This window comes from Prionailurus viverrinus, chromosome F1, assembly GCF_022837055.1.
Source record: "Prionailurus viverrinus isolate Anna chromosome F1, UM_Priviv_1.0, whole genome shotgun sequence".
NCBI classification, from domain to species: Eukaryota; Metazoa; Chordata; class Mammalia; order Carnivora; family Felidae; genus Prionailurus; species Prionailurus viverrinus.
The window spans coordinates 20,783,859-20,801,436 of record NC_062577.1 but is presented as its reverse complement, the minus strand read 5'-3'; the positions used below and the strand labels follow the sequence as shown (position 1 = coordinate 20,801,436).

The following is a 17,578-nucleotide window of genomic DNA, read 5'->3' as shown; positions in this document are numbered from 1 at the left end:
AGATTGTAGATCTTGTTGTCATTAAGTATGTTAGATGTTAATGGATTTAACGCTCCATTAAAAGGCAGATTCTAGGTGGAACGAGGGTAGCTCAGTCTTTGAAGTGTCCAACTCGTGATCTCAGCTCAGGTCATGGTCTCACAGGTTGTGAGTTTGAGCTCTGCATCGGGCTCTGCCCTGACAGTGTGGATAGAGCCTGCTTGGGATTCTCTCTCTCCCTCTCTGCCCCTCACCTGCTCAGATGTGCGTGTGCCCTCTCTTTTTCAAAATACATAAATAAACTTTAAAAAAAAAAAGGCAGATATGGCAGAGTGGATTAAAAACATGATACAGCTATATACTGTCCGTAGGAAAATAGTTCAAAGAAACAGATTGGTTGAGAGTAAAGGCTAGAACATAAAACACTAACCAAAAGAGATACAAAATAGCTATACTAATATCAGACAAAATAGACTTAGACAAAAATTGTTAGAGACAGATACTTTATAATGATGAAAGTTCATCAAAAAAATGTAATAATTATAAACATGTATTCAAACAACAGGACCTTAAGGTACATTGCCAGATGAGGCAAAAAGTGGTGTAATTGAAGGGAGAAATAGACAATTCAAAATGATAATTGAAGATGTTAATACCTATTGTCATAGAGGACAGTTCCAACTGGGCAGAACAATAGCAAGGAAGTAGAAGACTGGAACAGCACAGTAAAACCAACTGGACCTAACATATCTACAAAAAACTTCACACAATAGCAGAATACCTGGAATGTTCTCCAGGGTGGACAGGTTTACATTAAGCCTCAGTAAATTGAAAAAACATACAGATCTGTATACACACACACACAGCAACATATGGTCTCTGGCTGTAATGGAGTGTGTTTAGAAATCAATAAAAGGAAGTTTGGTTAACTCACAAATACATGGAAATTAAACTACTAAAAAACTAGTATGTCAAAGAAGTCAAAAAGTAAAGTCGAAAATCTGAATGAAAAGATGCAGCATTCTGGAATTTACGGGATGAAGCTAAAGCAGTGCTTAGAGGGGAAGTTATAGCTGTGGGTGTGGGTATGAACAGAGTATCTCCATAACATAACCTTCTAACTTAAGACACTAAAGAACTAACCCCAAACAAGGACCAAAACAAAAAAAAGGAGTAAAATAGATAATAGGAAAACAGTAATCAAAACTAAAAGCTGGTTCTTTGAAGACAATAAAATTGACAAACTTTTAGAATGATAAAAAAAATTTGCTAAAATCAGGAATGAGGAACAATTGCTATCACATTGTAGGAAAAATTATAAGGGAATAATGTGAACACCTGTATGCCAACAAATTAGAAAATCTAGATCAAATGGACAAATTCCTAAGAAGACACAAGCTGTGAAACTGGCTTAAGAACAAGTTGAAAATCTGAATAAGAGATGGAATTAGTAATAAGACTTACCATATAGAAAAATGCTGAGGCCCAGATACTTGTGAATTCTATCAAATGTTTACAGAAGAATTAAAACCTTTTCTTTATAAGTACTTCCAAAAATAAGATGAGGCTCATTTTATGAGGCTAGTATTACTCTGGTACCAAAGCCAGACAAAAGCATTACAAAACTACAGATCATTATCTCGTGTGCATGCAGACACATCTGAAAAACAAAATCCCACTAACATGCCAAATCCATTAACCTAGAACAGTTAATACAGGACTTCTTCCAGGAAGATAGAGTAGTGTTCTCCCAGGCAGACAGAAAATAGTCATTGCCAAGGGTTGGGGGAGGAGTGAATAGGGAGTGGCTGGTTGCTAATGGGTATGGGGTTTCTTTTTGGGGTAGTGAAAAGTTGTATTTTCATACTTAGAATGTCTTTATACCACAGATTATTTATTTGGTGTAAAACTATGGTCTTTTTGAATATGGCGTTATATTTCTTTCCTGTTAAAGAAATTCTCCCCTAGTTGCTGTGCTTTTGGAAGTTTAAAGCTGGAAATCACAAATTTCCTTTTCTGATTTTAATTAGGAATTGACTTCATAAGTAAACTAGTTGTGTAGCTAAACTGATTATTTTAGCAAGGTGTAATTGGAGAGTTCTCTTCAGTGTTAACGTTCCACTAAATTTCTTTCAAATGAACCCCTGAAAACTTTTTTTTTAATGTTTTATTTATTTTTGAGAAAGAGAGTGAGAGCAGGTGAGGGACAGAGAAAGGGAGACACAGCATCCAAAGCAGGCTCCAAGCTCTGAGCTGTCTGCACAGCCCGATGCGGGACTCAAACCCACAAACCGTGAGGTCATGACCTGAGCTGAAGTTGGACGGTTAACCAACTGAGCCATCCAGCACCCCTGAACCCCTGAAAATCGTAAGTGCTTTTTCTTCCAGTATATAACATTCAGTATCAGTCTCTACTTTCTTTAGGTGGCTATATTAATTTACTAGAGTTGCCATAACAAAGTACCACAGTTTGGGTGGTTTAAACAGAAATTCATTTTCTGACAGTTCTGGAGGCTATAAATCCGAGATCAAAGGTGGTGGTGTTTCCTTAGGGGCCTCTCTCTTCGACTTGTAGATGGCATTTTCTCCCTTTGTCTTCACATATTCTCCTGTGCATGTTGTGTGTTGTAATCTAAGGACACCAGTCCTATCAGATTAGTGCCCATCCCCAGTGACCTTTAATTAACCCTATTTCCAAATACAGCCACATTCTGTGATAGTCAAACATCTGAGTACTTAAACATGAATTTTAGAGAGACATCAATACTGAGGGGCCTAGACACATTTAGTAGGCAATTCCTAAGGTAAAGATGAAAGTACTGTATTATGCTAAATTAATCTCTTAACAAAAAATAAATTTTATTTGGTGACCAGTAATAAGAATACACTGAAGGCAGTACTGCTTCCAGTTGGCAAAAGGTATTTTCTAAAAATGTACTTTCTCTGTTTAGTCTGTGGATTAAAATGTAAGCTTCCCAGCTTAAATTTTTTTTTTTTATGTTTTTAAAAATTTTTTTTTTGAGAGAGAGTGTGAGCATGAACAGGGAAGGGGCAGAGAGTGAGGGAGACACAGAATCCGAAGCAGCTCCAGGCTCTGAGCTATCAGCACAGAGCCCAGCATGGGGCTCGAACTCACGAAGTGTGTGATAACATGACCTGAGCCCAAGTCAGAGGCTTAACCAGCTGAGCCACCTGGGTGCCCCCTAAACTGCGCAGTTTAAACCAAACACCCCTAAGATGATGCCAAAGGAATACTTTTGGGTTTTTAATGAATAAATTCAGGTAAAAAAGAATTGTGGAGATAATGGGTGTTGTCAACATATTGAGAAGTGAGATGTTTTCACATGGACAGTGGTAACTGATTTAGCAGGACGGAGGAAGATTGAAAACATCTACAAAATGCTTAGCAATTGGAGACTTTGGCTTGCCTTTCCAGCAAAATCGGTGTGAAAATGGGATAGGTTAATGGTGTGTCTGAGGAGTATTTGGACCCACAGAAACTTTCCCTTACCACCAGATTACTCTTTCCACTGTTCCAGCAGGATAAGGGCAATTAGTTCTCTATAGAAAATGACCCAGAGTTGTGTGAGACTTGGGACACCAGGCATAGTGGAGGGGGCCCCATACTTCTGGTGAGATGACTCTGTTCCCTTCCAGCATAAAGTCCCTAGAAATGCTGGAGTTGTAGTTTGCCATGATTTTGCTATCAATCAAAAACTATGTTCTGGGAAAATCTTGGCAGTAGAAAATGGAAACAAAGCTGAAAGTGCTTTCCACATATGTATTGATAATTATTGAGTATAAGGTATACTGGTTAAAAGGGTTTCAGATAGAAAATGTGCAGGCGGCTAGTGGTTAACTATAATTTTGTAATAATTATGTATCAGAATCTTCTATGGGACTTTTTAAAAATTTTTTTTATAATTACACTTTTTTTACAATTCCACTTTTGTCTTACATATGTATGTCCTTTGCTGAAGATAGATCATGAAGTGGCTAAAAGCAAGAGCACTTCGGTAAGGCCTGGGGTTGGGTCCTGGCTCCTTCACCTGCCAGTTTTAGAATGGCATTGAATAAATTAATCTCGCTTAGCCTTGCTGTAATTTATAGGATATAATCTGTGTAGAAACAACACTGTGCAGTGCTAAATCTCATAAATACAAGCTATTGCAGTTAATATGCCACTTCCTAGGAAATATTTTCCTACATAAAGTAGGTTGAAGTTTACAGTTTGGGGATAATTCAGATTCAGTTTACTCACATTTCAAAGTTAACAGTCTTATCTACACTTGAGAGCTAGAAAAGGATCTTTAGGCTAGAAGGGGTGGGGGGGAGTTGGTCCTTTCTGGGTGCGGAAAGGGTGGCGGCAGAGAAAGGGATCATATAGCTGTGGATGACAAGGTGTTGTAGACAAATGCAGTCACTGTTTTTTTTTATTAATACTTTCCTAAAGTTATTTTGAGAGAGTATGCCAGCATGAGCAGGGGAGGGGCAGGGAGAGAGATAGACAGAATCCCAAGCAGGCTCTGCACTGTCATCACGGAGCGTGATGTGGGGCTGGAACCCACAAACTGAGATCATGACCTGAGCTGAAATCAAGAGTTGGGCACTTAATAGACTGAGCTGAGCCACTCCGGTGCCCCCACTTTTTTTTTTTTTAAAGATGTTCAGCCTTTGTAACCTCTTCCTGGGCTTTGTGAATTCCCTAAAGAGGAAAAATCAATGTCTGTATGGAGACTAAAATTGTGAGGTGCTCACTTTTCCAACCTCCCCTGTAGCTTTAAGCCTGAGATACTGGATAGAAAGTTTGTTCTAGTAAATTGGCTGAATTTGCTGTGTGGTGGAGTCTTTCAAGTGAGAGTAAAGATACTGGTCAGTAAACAGCAATATTCTTTGAATTGGAATAAAAATTTTGGAAAGATTTGGATGAATGAGTATCCTAAATCCTTAACGCCACTAACCCTCACTGAAAATGGAAGAAGCCCCTTGGATGTCTGCTGCCTTGGCAGATGACCCCTTAAGTGCACTTCAAGGTGTTAGTTACCTTGCAAAAAGCAGCCCGTTTGCTGTATAGGTAGCTACAATCCTTTATTGCATGCAGGATATAGAGTCAGATCCCAGCATGTCCTTGGGGACCTGAAAGAATGCTTTTTTGATCATATATACTAATATGTGGAGTATACCCGTGGAAATAGACTATGTTGGGTCTTGCAGGAATGTAATTTTAAATTGGGTTAAATTATTGATATGGGTACACTTGTACCCGAAATTCTGGCTCAGTTGTCAGCTTGTGGGATGTTGTGGGATGTGGCTCTGTTTACTGACTGAAAGAAAAACTCAGGACTGGCTCATCTAAACTGGAGGGAAGATGCTAGAAATGCTGTGATATAATGTAGAGAAAGGAAATCAAAGACTTAAAAGGGGGAATATTGGAGAGAATGTATTATGTGTGATCTGCTCACCACTGTCTCACTATATATCTCACAAGAGTCTGGTCAGCTCTCTTTACCTAGGCTTAGGAAATACAGTGGTGAGCAGGGCATCCTTGAATAGTATGTCAATTGGCCAGGGATGCCTGTGGAAGATGATTATTCAGTGGACATTGCCCAAGCAGCAGTGTGTCAGAAACTTAGTTCCCTTAACTGCTGGCCCAGAAAGGTGTACATAGTTAGAGTTACTATAACAGGCAGTAGGACTGACAGGATGATCAGTATAGTCTGACATAGGATTTTTTTGGCTTTGGCTAATTGGTCATGTGATCTAAAGGGCCAGAGTGGCCCTACTTGATTTATATAACTGAAAACTACAGGTCTGACTTGAGCCACAATAGTTGTCATGATACCTTAGCAATTCCCAGGCCTGATTTAATTCGTATTTTCAGAGCACTTTGAGAAAGGACCCTGCCAAAACATCACAAGGCTATGATAGGTATTTTCCTCTTAGCCTTCTCCAGAGTAACCTGGGCCATTTGCCAGAGCAATTATGCACCGAGGAAAGAAATTCCTAGACCTTTTGGGATTACTGAACTGGTCTTAAGTTCTGATTTCTGGAAACCAGAACATCATGCATTTATTCAGAGTGGAGTCTGGTTGAATTCAGGTGATAAACGGGGTTTTAACCCAAATCCACCACGTTGGCTCCCAACCCCATATCTTCCTTTCTTCTTCTATTTCTCGAGTGTATGGTTAGAGTAGTGACGTAAGCAGCTAGCAGAGTCAACACACTGGTTTCCTGATGGTAGAGTAAAAACTGGCTGCTTGTATTAATCAAAATTTAATGGAGCAATACAACTGATACTATTTTACAATGCACTCAACATCTGCATGCCCCAAACTACCACAGTAGTTAATGGGGACAAGGCGCTAATGTAGCATTATTTGGAATTTTAAAAGTATTTCCTCTTTAGGTTGATAACATTACCTTAACAGAGTTCCTGACTACTTCTCACCACACCTTTCTTTGGAAAATCTGTGTATGTGAAATTAAAACATAACATATATTTTAAATAACAGTAATTTATATATTATTTCTCTATCAAATTAGGCTCCTGGCATAAAGCCCAACGTTATCACTGATCAAAATATGTCATGCTGATAAGCATTTGGCAAGATTTGAGACGGATACTCAATTTAACAATATGTACAGATGGTCCAAGCGCTGATTTGCCTTGTGGATTTATAGTAATTTTTAAGTATATAAACAAAAAAGTCATAACTTTTATTTCTTTTTGTGCTCATTTGTAATAATTTTAACTGGCAAAAGTCACAGGGTTTTTTGGGGGGGTCATTCTAGTATATCACTCGCAGTTCACCTGTTCGTTTATTTAAATATGATTCTACTAATGGGAGAAAACACATCCTCCTAGGACTATGCTATAATAACACAAAGAATTTTTTTTATTTCTGCTCATCTACTATGTTGATCTCACTCCCTGGAATTTTAAATATGTCATGGGTGTGCTTTTTTTCTTCCATAGTGTATTTAAAACCTTTTCAGTTATAACTCTTCTCCATCCCCCAAACTTTATGCTCAGATAAAAAGTTACTTCCTCTAAAAAATAATTCAGGGTAAATATGGATTAAGTCCTTGAGACAAAAATCTAAATTTTATACCAAATCCTGTTATCCAAACTTTTACATTCAAATGAAGCAAGAACAAAATTTATTAATGGAGTTTCTACTAATTTTCATAGTCATGTTAGCCTGGGCTACTTATACAAAAAAATGAGCACATACACACACCCAAAAACAAAGCAAATCTGTCTCCCACCCCCCCCCCCCAAAATCCTTACTTCGTAAGTTCATAAGGTGGCAAGTTTTACTTCTGAGAGGTAGCACAAACAAGCAAATGAATATTGTACGTGCATTAACTGAGGCACTTGAGATCACCCGATTTAATTTACAGCAAAAACTCTCCAGAATTTCGGTGCTTATGAACAACTATTAGAACAATGGTCTCAATTTACTTTGACAAACTCTTACTCTGACTTAAGTCACCTGACCTTAAACTTAAAAGAAAAACTTATTTCTATCTCAGACAAGTATTTAAATTCTCAAAAGCTAGTAATAAATTAAAAGATCAATGTGGAAAGAAGTATGATTTCTGAAAATTGGGAACACATTTTAGCTCTGTAATTGTGAAATAATGTTAGTGACATGAAAGGGCATTGTTCTATTTAGGGTAATACGTAAAAGGCTTTTGGCTTCATTTTGTGTGCTTAAACAGAAAGACATGAATCAGTTTAAGTAGACATGTGATTAAGAACAGTAAAGGATGGTTCCATAACATACATAAAATTCCAAACACTTTGCAAGTGAAAGTTTTCTGAGTTACTAAATGGTAGGGTGATCTCAGTCATAAACCTGGCTTCATATGAAATGTTTTCATTAAAATTTTAAGTTTTCTTTACAATAAGAAAAAACTGGAAAGCACAGCTCCCAAACTAGCTAAGTTAGAAACTGCTAATTTTCTGAATGAAAACAGCACTGGTTTTTATTTTTACACCACTGAATTAAAAGAATAGAAAAAGAACTACAGTTGGTATAGAGAACTACCAGGCCATCTAGACAGACATCTGGAGTAACTCTTGACTACATTTACCATCTTCTGCAACTGCTTGCTTCTGCTTTGTCATTCATTGACATTTCAACCCTGTCAGCCACTGTATCCTCCGATGCTGGCTGGACGTGGCCCTCCGACTGTCCTCCCGTGTATGTAGGGGTGCTGTACTTTAAAAGGATCGATTTAAATTGCATCAGAGGTGCATCTGTACGAACACCCATTGGGTCAAAATGAGTTCGGCTCACTCGAAAGCCTGCTTGAGAAAGATAGCACAAAAACTTTTTCAACCTGCAGGAAGGAAAGGAAAAAAAAAGGTTCTGTATTTTTATGTAAATCACAATGTCATTAAAATATAACATATACATTTTGCCATTCACTGGTTGTCTTACTTTGGCATATTCATTCCTTTAATGCTGTGTCTGTGGATGTTGTAATAAAAGGGAGGATGTTCAGTACTGACATCAGTCTTTTGCCTTTTGGCTAAAGTTGTGACTGTTTCATTACCTTTTCTTTTTCCTGAAACATACACATACAAAAAATCAGAACACCTTAATAATGACTCTTTTTGGCCTGATATTTTCTATTGTGAAAGATTTAAATATTGATCAATCTTATAATAATTTTTGAGAACCCAGAGATTAGTCTGATTCTCTTTATATATAAGACCAGCTCAGAGACTTTATTTTTAAAACTTATATTTTACTTTATTCTAAAAAGGATTTAAGACACCCCTGCTGAAGGTGAGTGGCCTGGCTGAGGTTACACAACAAACAGGAGTAAAATGATGCTCTTAAATCCAATGCTTATTGCAATGTACCATAATGCCTTTACTCTCCCAATTGAGGATTAAGTAGAATTGTGAATGTTAGCAAATTAGTTGAAGATGCCAACTAAACATGACCATTGGAAGGAGCATTTAGTAGTTATTAAACCATATACTATTAAAAGGAGTTGAAGTTTTCTTGGCTTTGAAGATCAACACTAAAATGTTGAGCAACTAATAAAAAATTGTAATTCTGTCCTTTGTCATTCACTGACATTTCAACCCTGTCAGCCACTGTATCCTCCGATGCTGGCTGGATGTGGCCGTCCGACTGTCCTCCAGTATAGGGGTCATGTTAGCCTGGGCTACTTACACAAAAAATGAGCACTTAGACACACTGAAAGCAAAACAAATCTATCCCCTCTCCCCACCAAATCCTCACTTTATAAAAGGTGGCAAGTTTTACTTCTCACAGGTAGCACAAACAAGCAAAGGAATATTGTACGTGCATTAACTGAGGCACTTGAAATCACCCAATTTACAGCAAAACTCTCCTCTTCAGAATTTCAGTGCTTGTGAACAATTATTACAACAATGGTCTCAATTTACTTTGACAAAATCTTACTCTAACTTTAGTCATCTGACCTTAAACTTACAAGAAAAATGTATTTCTATCTCAGGCAAGTATTTAAATTCTCAAAAGTTAGTAATAAAAGATCAATGTGGAAAGAAGTATGATTTCTGAAAATTGGGAACATATTTTAGCTTTGTAATTGTGAAATGACATTAGTGACATGAAAGGGCATTGTTCTGTTCCTCTGTCTTAACGCTATCTAGTTCTTTTTATTAGTGTTCAAAACACATTTAGAATCTAAGCTTTTAAAGAGCAAAACAAAACCTTAGACATTAAGACACTGACATAAATCTTAAAATCCTTTGGATTTGAATTTGTAATCCCTAATACAACCATATTTTAAAGTGTGCATGCACACATCCCAAATTATAAGAAAGGCTATATAGTAAATTCTTCATGGCTAGAGAACAGGGTCTTATGGTTGATGGAATTGTGATATATGTTGATGAGAAAGTTTAAAAGAATAAAACTGAATATTACTGTATCAAATATAATTTGAGCTTAGTTTGGTTCACATGGTTCTTCAAGGTCTTCTAGTTCTTTCAAGGGGATCACCATATATTAGAGATGTGAACAAGTACATGTTAATAGAAATTCTGAACTGTGCAAATGCCAGATAAACAAGTTTTACTATAGTTATGTTGTCAGTATAATACGGTAAAGAAGCATTTTAAAGTAGGCCACCAGAGCAATCTCTTCCTGCCCTTCTAACTGCGTTTTTGCACTAATACATACATATTTACATATATACACAAACGGACATATACATACCTTGTGCAGTGTAGTTATCTGGTGTGGTATCATCTGTAGTTTTAATAAACACACCACATTCTTCTAAAATAAAAACATGGGAATAACAAAATATTTTACAGAATGACCTTAAGCAACAATTCAAACTTTAAATAAAAGCTTACGAAATTCTATACACACTGCTTTTATGAAATACGAGATTCTGTGGTAAAAACAGGCTACAAGGTTTACATTTTTAACTGCCTAACAATAGCTGCTGCTTTTAATGACTTAACTAGAATGTCTAATAGGCCCACCCTTGTATCAACAGCCAGATAAAACTACAAAAGCCTATTTTATACCAAAGAGAAAATAAAGGACAAAAAACAGTTGTAATGAGTGAAAGTGTACAGCTTTTGTGTCTCGATGGATATTACGAAAATTTCCGACCACACTATTCTCAGAATTACCCAAGGTTTCTCTCTGTACAAAGCAGGTATAGGATAGTAAAACCACAACAGACTTTTAGTTCTTTTAGTCTACTAAAATGAGAAAAAAATATATGTATATTTTAATAAAATTGTTACTCATTTCAGGCCCTGAATGTAAATGTCACCTTGCTTGAGATTTGAAGGCATAGGAACTGAAAACTGACTTTGAGGAGTACACTCTGATTCAAAGATTAATGTCTTTATTAGGGTCTGAATGTCATCTAAACCATGGTGAAGAGATTCAAATAGCATTCTTTTGAGGAATCCAGTATTGAAAAGGGAACTTGACCTGGAAAAGAAAAAAAAAAAAAAATACAGAGAACTGGCTTTGAGAAATGTCTATTAAAAATAAAAGTCTCAGGGCACCTGGGTGGTTCAGTTGGCTAGCACTCTTGATTTTGGCTCAGGGCATGATCTCATGGTTCGTGAATTTGAGCCCCCATCAGGCTCTGCACATTGAGTGCAGAGCCTGCTTGGTATCCTCTCTTCCTCTCTGCCCTCCACCACACATGTTCTCTCTCAAAATAAATAAACTTAAAAAAAAAAAGTCTCCATAATTTAATCACAACTAACTTAATTTATAGGATGGAGTAAATGCTGAAATTAAAGAATTTATGATTTATTTTAATGTTTACTTTTGAGAGGGGGACAGGGGCAGAGAGAGAGGGAGACACAGAATCTGAAGTAGGGTAGGCTCCAGGCGCTGAGCTGTCAGCACAGCCCAATGAGGGGCTTGAGCTCACGAACCGTGAGATCATGACCTGAGCCGAAGTTGGATGCTTAACCAACTGAGTCACCCAGGCGTCACAAGAATTTATGGTTTAATTTAAAATTACTTTCTATTTGCCCACACCTTTTATCATGTTATTTCTCTAAGTTAGTGGGATTAGTTGTGGAAATTTCACTCACAGTAAATCAACAAAGAATTTATTGAGCCCTCAGGTAAGGTGTGAAAGACTACTAGCCCTGTGGTACATACGGGTGTGGAAGATATACCAAAGTATAAAAGACAGTGTTTACCCTATAAAAGCCTATAAATCTAGATAGGACCTAGACAGGCACACAGTGTGAAACATAAGTTTTCATAATGCATATTCTTGTCAGTAAATCTTAATCCACCTTGTGTATGGTAAAGTGGGGTGGGACAGGAGTAGGTATAGGAGAATTACAGTGGTGATGGTGATTCAGTTAAAAAACGGCACAAGGGTAAGTCTCATCGACTTCCCATTTAATTTGAGAATGACCGGTATAATGGACAGAATATGAAATTCCAAGTCAGATAAGCCTGAATTCACATGCTGGCTCCACCACTTACTATCTATGTAATCTTGAGTAATTACTGCTTTTGAGTCTCTTATTCTTCATCACAAAATAGAAAATAAAATTTTTCAGTCTTGTTATGGGAATTAATGAGATAGCACACAGAAAATCCTAAGTATATCCTCAATGAATGAGCTATTACTATTTGGTTAGCAAATACATATGAAAAGATGTATGACTTTAAAGTGTCAAATGAATGATCAATGTGAGATTTACTAAAATGGGATTTAGAAATTTTGGGTGAAACACCGGAAACTTCAAAGAGGACACAATTTGAACTGGATCTGGGGAAAGGGGAAGAGTGTGCATGAGAGTAAAGACATGAACAATGGCTCTGAGTGAGGAAATCTTTGCAGGTGAGTCCCATCTAAACAGCTTTACCTAAAACAAAAGCATGTACGTTCACATGTCCTTCTCACTTAAAACTAATTTCTTGAAGACTTCTTATATCAGTTGACTCTTCTATAAGAAGTTACGGTGATCATTTCATAATCACATCCTAGTTCTGCAAACTGTCAGCTGAAAAAAGCCTCATTCTTACTAATTCAGAAATGAATGATCTAGTTTGCAGATCTGCCAGGCTCTTTTTGATCTCACCATCTCTTAGCAGTGTCACAAACTTGTGAGAATAATGGTATAGAAAAAACAGAAAACACTTTAGGTTCACAGGGGTAGAAGAATTATAATTATTTACCTAGACTTAAAAAAAAATTAAATTTGTTCTTTTACCACACATAATAAATCAATATGTAAATCAATTTTGAATACTGGCCTTCCTTAACATAATTCCTATGACGGAATTATGTCTCGATAAACCCATTACAAGCTGAAAATGCATGTACTAGAACTAACCTCCTGAACATCATAGCATAACCTAACTACCTTAAACATTCTCAGAACACTTAACAGTTGGGCAAAAAATATTCAGCACAATGTCTACTTTATAAAGTGTTGATTATTTCATATGATTTATTGATTATATTAAAAGTGGAAAAACTGAATGGTTGTTAAGTGTACTGGTTGTTGATCCTCATGATCGTTTGCCTGGCTGGGAACTGTGACTTAATACTACTTGCCAGCATCATGAGAGAGGACCCGTATTGTATATTGGTAGCATGGGAAAAGATTAAAATGAAAAATTTGAAATACACTTTCTATTGAATGTGTATCGCTTTTGCACCACTATAGAGTCAAAAAATCCTAAGTCAGGAACCATCTGTATATTCTTATGCTTAAGCACATACCATAGAGGTCCAAGTTCTATTGCTGTCTTTCCAGGCATGCTTCCATGACAGTTACAGGGCAGCTGTCTATATGGGTTTTCTGTGAAAATATAAAAAGAGAACTCAAAGGAGAAATGACAATGTAAATAGTAATTGTTAATAATAATTTGCAGCTACTATATAATGAGGATCTACTATGTGCCAGGTATTATGCTAAGTATTTTATGCATTTAAAAAATTTAATCCTTACAACTCTTTGAAGTAGGTAGTGTTAAAATCTCAATTATCCAGATCAGAGAATTAAAACTTGAGAGGTCATAGAAATCCAGGTCAAATGGCTTATTAGAGGCAAAACTTCTACTAGGGTTTAGTCACTATGCTACATGAAACAATTTAAGTAGGAGAAAGTCTAGAAGTCCACAAGATACTCATTTAAAATCAACTGTGGGGGCGCCTGGGTGGCGCAGTCGGTTAAGCGTCCGACTTCAGCCAGGTCACGATCTCGCAGTCCGTGAGTTCGAGCCCCGCGTCGGGCTCTGGGCTGATGGCTCAGAGCCTGGAGCCTGTTTCCGATTCTGTGTCTCCCTCTCTCTCTCTGCCCCTCCCCCGTTCATGCTCTGTCTCTCTCTGTCCCAAAAATAAATAAACATTGAAAAAAAAAAAAATTTTAAAATCAACTGGGGTATAAATTGTATGCAATAAAATTTATACGTGTTATGTGAAAAGGTTGAGTTTTAATAAATGTAACCAACATCCCATCAAAATAAAGACATTTCTCATTAGTTACTTCTGCATTTGGAAAGAAAACAAATTACTCCTTAGGCTTGATTCATATTCAGCCCCCCAAATAGATTAGAAGAATCTTAATTCAGTTTAAAGAACAGTGTGAGACTTTATAATCACAAGGAAATTGGGGAAAGACTAGCATTATTCTTAGTTTCCAAAAATGGGGCAGTATTTTACTATGGACTGTTCAGTTCACTTAAGTCCCAGAATAGTCATTTTAAATCAGACTCTCTCCAACTGACTTCCCCCAGGGCATTCCTAGGTTATCATCCACTTTCTTGGAATGGCCTGATCTGATCAATCAGTTCTAGATATATTCAGAACTCAGAATTACTTGGTAGGGCCATAGGTCTATAGCCCATTGCTATCCAACATCACTGTTACTCAACGTAATTAAATGCCATAATGCACAGATACGAGATCTTATTTTAGATTTACTTAAAGGCTTCTTCCCTCACTGTTTCTATTAGATCGACTTTTCAGTATTATTGAACTCTAAGCCTTATCATCAACATTACATTTGTTGAGAACTATGTTCCAACGTTATATGAATATATTCAAGAAGTCTTTCCTGGAACCATTAAATAACTAAACTACAAAACTATAGGCAGTATTATCCAAATTAGGGTAATTTATATTTACAGTTCTTTCAGTTATACCCACTTACCACAGGCAGGCGGCAGCACACACATGAATTATTAGTCAGTTTGTTTCTTGATGCATCTACAAAATGCTCCCATCATAGCGACCTATGTCTTTCCCAAGCCCCTTACCTAGGATTTCTAAGTGCTAGGTCAGCAATAGCAAATTCCCTCTTTGACAGGTCAGGGCTATCATTTCAAGTTACTAGTAGCAAAAAACGAAGGAATAAAGAAAGAAAACTAGTTATGTCTAGGTCACTGTTATATAGGCTGTGAAGACAATTCTAGATGAGGAATTAAAAATATTTGGAGACTTCTATTTAAATGCAATGGATTAAACGTGTACTTTATCTCTGCTGTCTCCTAAAGCATTATTAAAATGAGAACAAAGGAATAAAAATCGAACCAAACGATAAATAAATTGGGAGAAAGTAACAAGATGATGAGAGAGGTCAGTAAAATTTTAGAAGTGGAAATAAGGTACACAAGGGGATAACTGATTTAGCAGGCCAGAGAATGCTAAAGCCTAAGCCTGAAATGGGCAGACAGGCTACCAACAAAACAGCAAGCCCGCTAGTGTTGTGGGACTCCAGAAAGAGCTGAGAATTGAAGGTACTGATCATCTCGAAAGATGGGTATAGGGTTGGTACTGCAAAAAAGAGGTCTAGCTAAAAATTTTGAAGGGGTTCAATTAAGACCCCTAGATTTCCTTCTCTAATACCCACAACCAGGCTCTGTGCTTCCTCGTTCCAAAAGATGAAGTTAATCTTGGGTAAGGCTGAACCACTGAGGATCTGGAACAGGGGCAGCAGTCACAGTTGAGAATAAGGAGGTTTAGGAAAAGAGGCATTAAGTAAAAGACATCATAAATGTAAGATCTTCCAAGTCTCCTTTACCCAACATGGCTCCTAGAAGGCTGGTGGAAGATTCAAAGATTTTTCTAGAAAAAATTACCAATCCAAGAAAAAAGACTGAATACGTATTATTCATTGTCATTTGGGGGGTCCTCTAGTGACAAGACAAACTGGTGCCTTCTCATTACATACGGTAAAATCCATCAGTTTACAAGCCCTGACTCCAGTGCTTCCAAACAACTTTCAGTGAGCACCAAGACCATCAGACATTTGAGATCTACCACGACAGAGAACCAAATTACAATACAGAAAAATAGGGAACAGAAAAACAAAATAACAGCAACAATTATACAAGACTAAAAAATCTATCCTCCCCTGAATATAAAATATACTCAACTATAACCAATATTCTTAGCACAGATTAGATGGGCAGAAGGCTACCAACAAAACAGCAAGCCCGCTAGTGTTGTGGGACTCCAGAAAGAGCTGAGAATTGAAGGTACTGATCATCTCGAAAGATGGGTATAGGGTTGGTACTGCAAAAAAGAGGTCTAGCTAAAAATTTTGAAGGGGTTCAATTAAGACCCCTAGATTTCCTTCTCTAATACCCACAACCAGGCTCTGTGCTTCCTCATTCCAAAAGATGAAGTTAATCTTGGATAAGGCTGAACCAAGATTCTTGTGAAATAAGAATAGGACACTATTAAAAAAGAAATAATAAGAAAATATGAAGTAACTTTAAAAAAGACAAAATGACAAAAATTTAAAAAGAAGAGTTGGAAAGTAACAATCAGGGATAGCTATAAAGGAGAACTAAATGCCAAAGAAATGAATAGGATTATTAAAATAAAACAGAGGATCAATCTAGAAGATCCAATATATAGCTAAAATTATTTCCTGGAAGACAGAAAAGAGACTTTGAGAAGAAAATTATCGAGAAAAAATAACGCAAAAATAGACACATAGATCAATGGAACAAAATAGAGTCCAGAAATAAACTCACAATTACATGGTCAATCTATGACAAAGGAGGCAAGAATATACAATGGGAAAAAGACAGTCTTTTCAAAAAATGGTGCTGGAAAAACTTGACATCTATATGTAAAAGAATGAGACTGAACCACCTTCTTACACCATACACAAAAATAAACACAAAATGGATTAAAGACTTAAATGTGAGACCTGAAACCATCTCTTCTAGAAGACTGCACAGGCAGTAATTTCTCTGATATTAGCTGTAGCAACATTTTTCTAGATACATCTCCTGAGACAAGGAAAACAAAAGCAAAAATAAACTATTAGGACTACATCAAAATAAAAAGCTTTGCATAGCAAAGGAAACAACAAACAAAAAAATTCAGCCTACTGAATTAGAGAAATATTTACAAATGATATATCCAATAAAGGGTTAATATCCAATATACAGACAGAACTTCTACAACTCAACACCGAAAAAAACCAATCTGAATAAAAAATGGGCAGAAGACCTGAATAGACGTTTTTCCAAGAGGACATACAAGTGGCCAACAGACACTTGAAAAGATGTTCAACATCATTAATCATCAGGGAAACAAATCAAAACCATAATATCACTCTACACCTGTCAGAATGACTAAACTCAAAAAGACAAGAAATAGTAAGTAAACTGGTATAGTCACTCTGGAAAACAGTATGGGAGTTCCCCCCCAAATTAAAAGTAGAAATACTATATGCTCCAATAATTCCACTACTAGGTATTTACCGAAAGAATACAAAATCACTAATTCGAAAGGATATATGCATCTCTCTGTTTACTGCAGCATTATTTACAATAGCCAAATTTACAAATAGCCAAATTATGGAGATATATGTACATCTCCATATCTCCACACACAATGGAACATTACACAGCCATAAAAAAGACAACATTGTAGCATTTGAGACAACCTGGATGGACCTAAAGTGTGTTATGCTAAATGAAGTAAGTCAGACTGAGAAAGACAAATGATTCCACTCACAAGTGGAATCTAAAAAAAGCCCTAGAAATGAAAAAACAAACAAAAAGCAGAGTCAGACCTATAAATACAGAGAAAATCTGATGGTTGCTAGAGGGGAGGG

The 17,578-nt window shown here is 36.7% G+C and overlaps 1 protein-coding gene across 3 annotated transcripts in view; it reads right to left on the bottom strand.

Annotated features, from left to right (window-relative positions):
• Positions 1-6,756: 6,756 nt before the first annotated feature.
• The window catches only part of TRMT1L (tRNA methyltransferase 1 like), a 41,868-nt gene continuing 31,046 nt past the window's right edge, over positions 6,757-17,578 (bottom strand). For 2 of the 3 annotated variants that reach the window (XM_047839964.1, XM_047839966.1), the window contains 5 exons: positions 13,222-13,300; positions 10,783-10,946; positions 10,209-10,271; positions 8,430-8,556; positions 6,757-8,328 (listed from right to left, as the gene is read on the bottom strand). In XM_047839964.1, coding sequence (XP_047695920.1) covers positions 8,076-8,328; positions 8,430-8,556; positions 10,209-10,271; positions 10,783-10,946; positions 13,222-13,300 — 686 coding nt within the window. In that variant the 3' untranslated portion in view covers positions 6,757-8,075. The remainder of the gene's footprint in view (positions 8,329-8,429; positions 8,557-10,208; positions 10,272-10,782; positions 10,947-13,221; positions 13,301-17,578) is intronic. The other variant, XM_047839965.1, reaches the window with a different exon arrangement.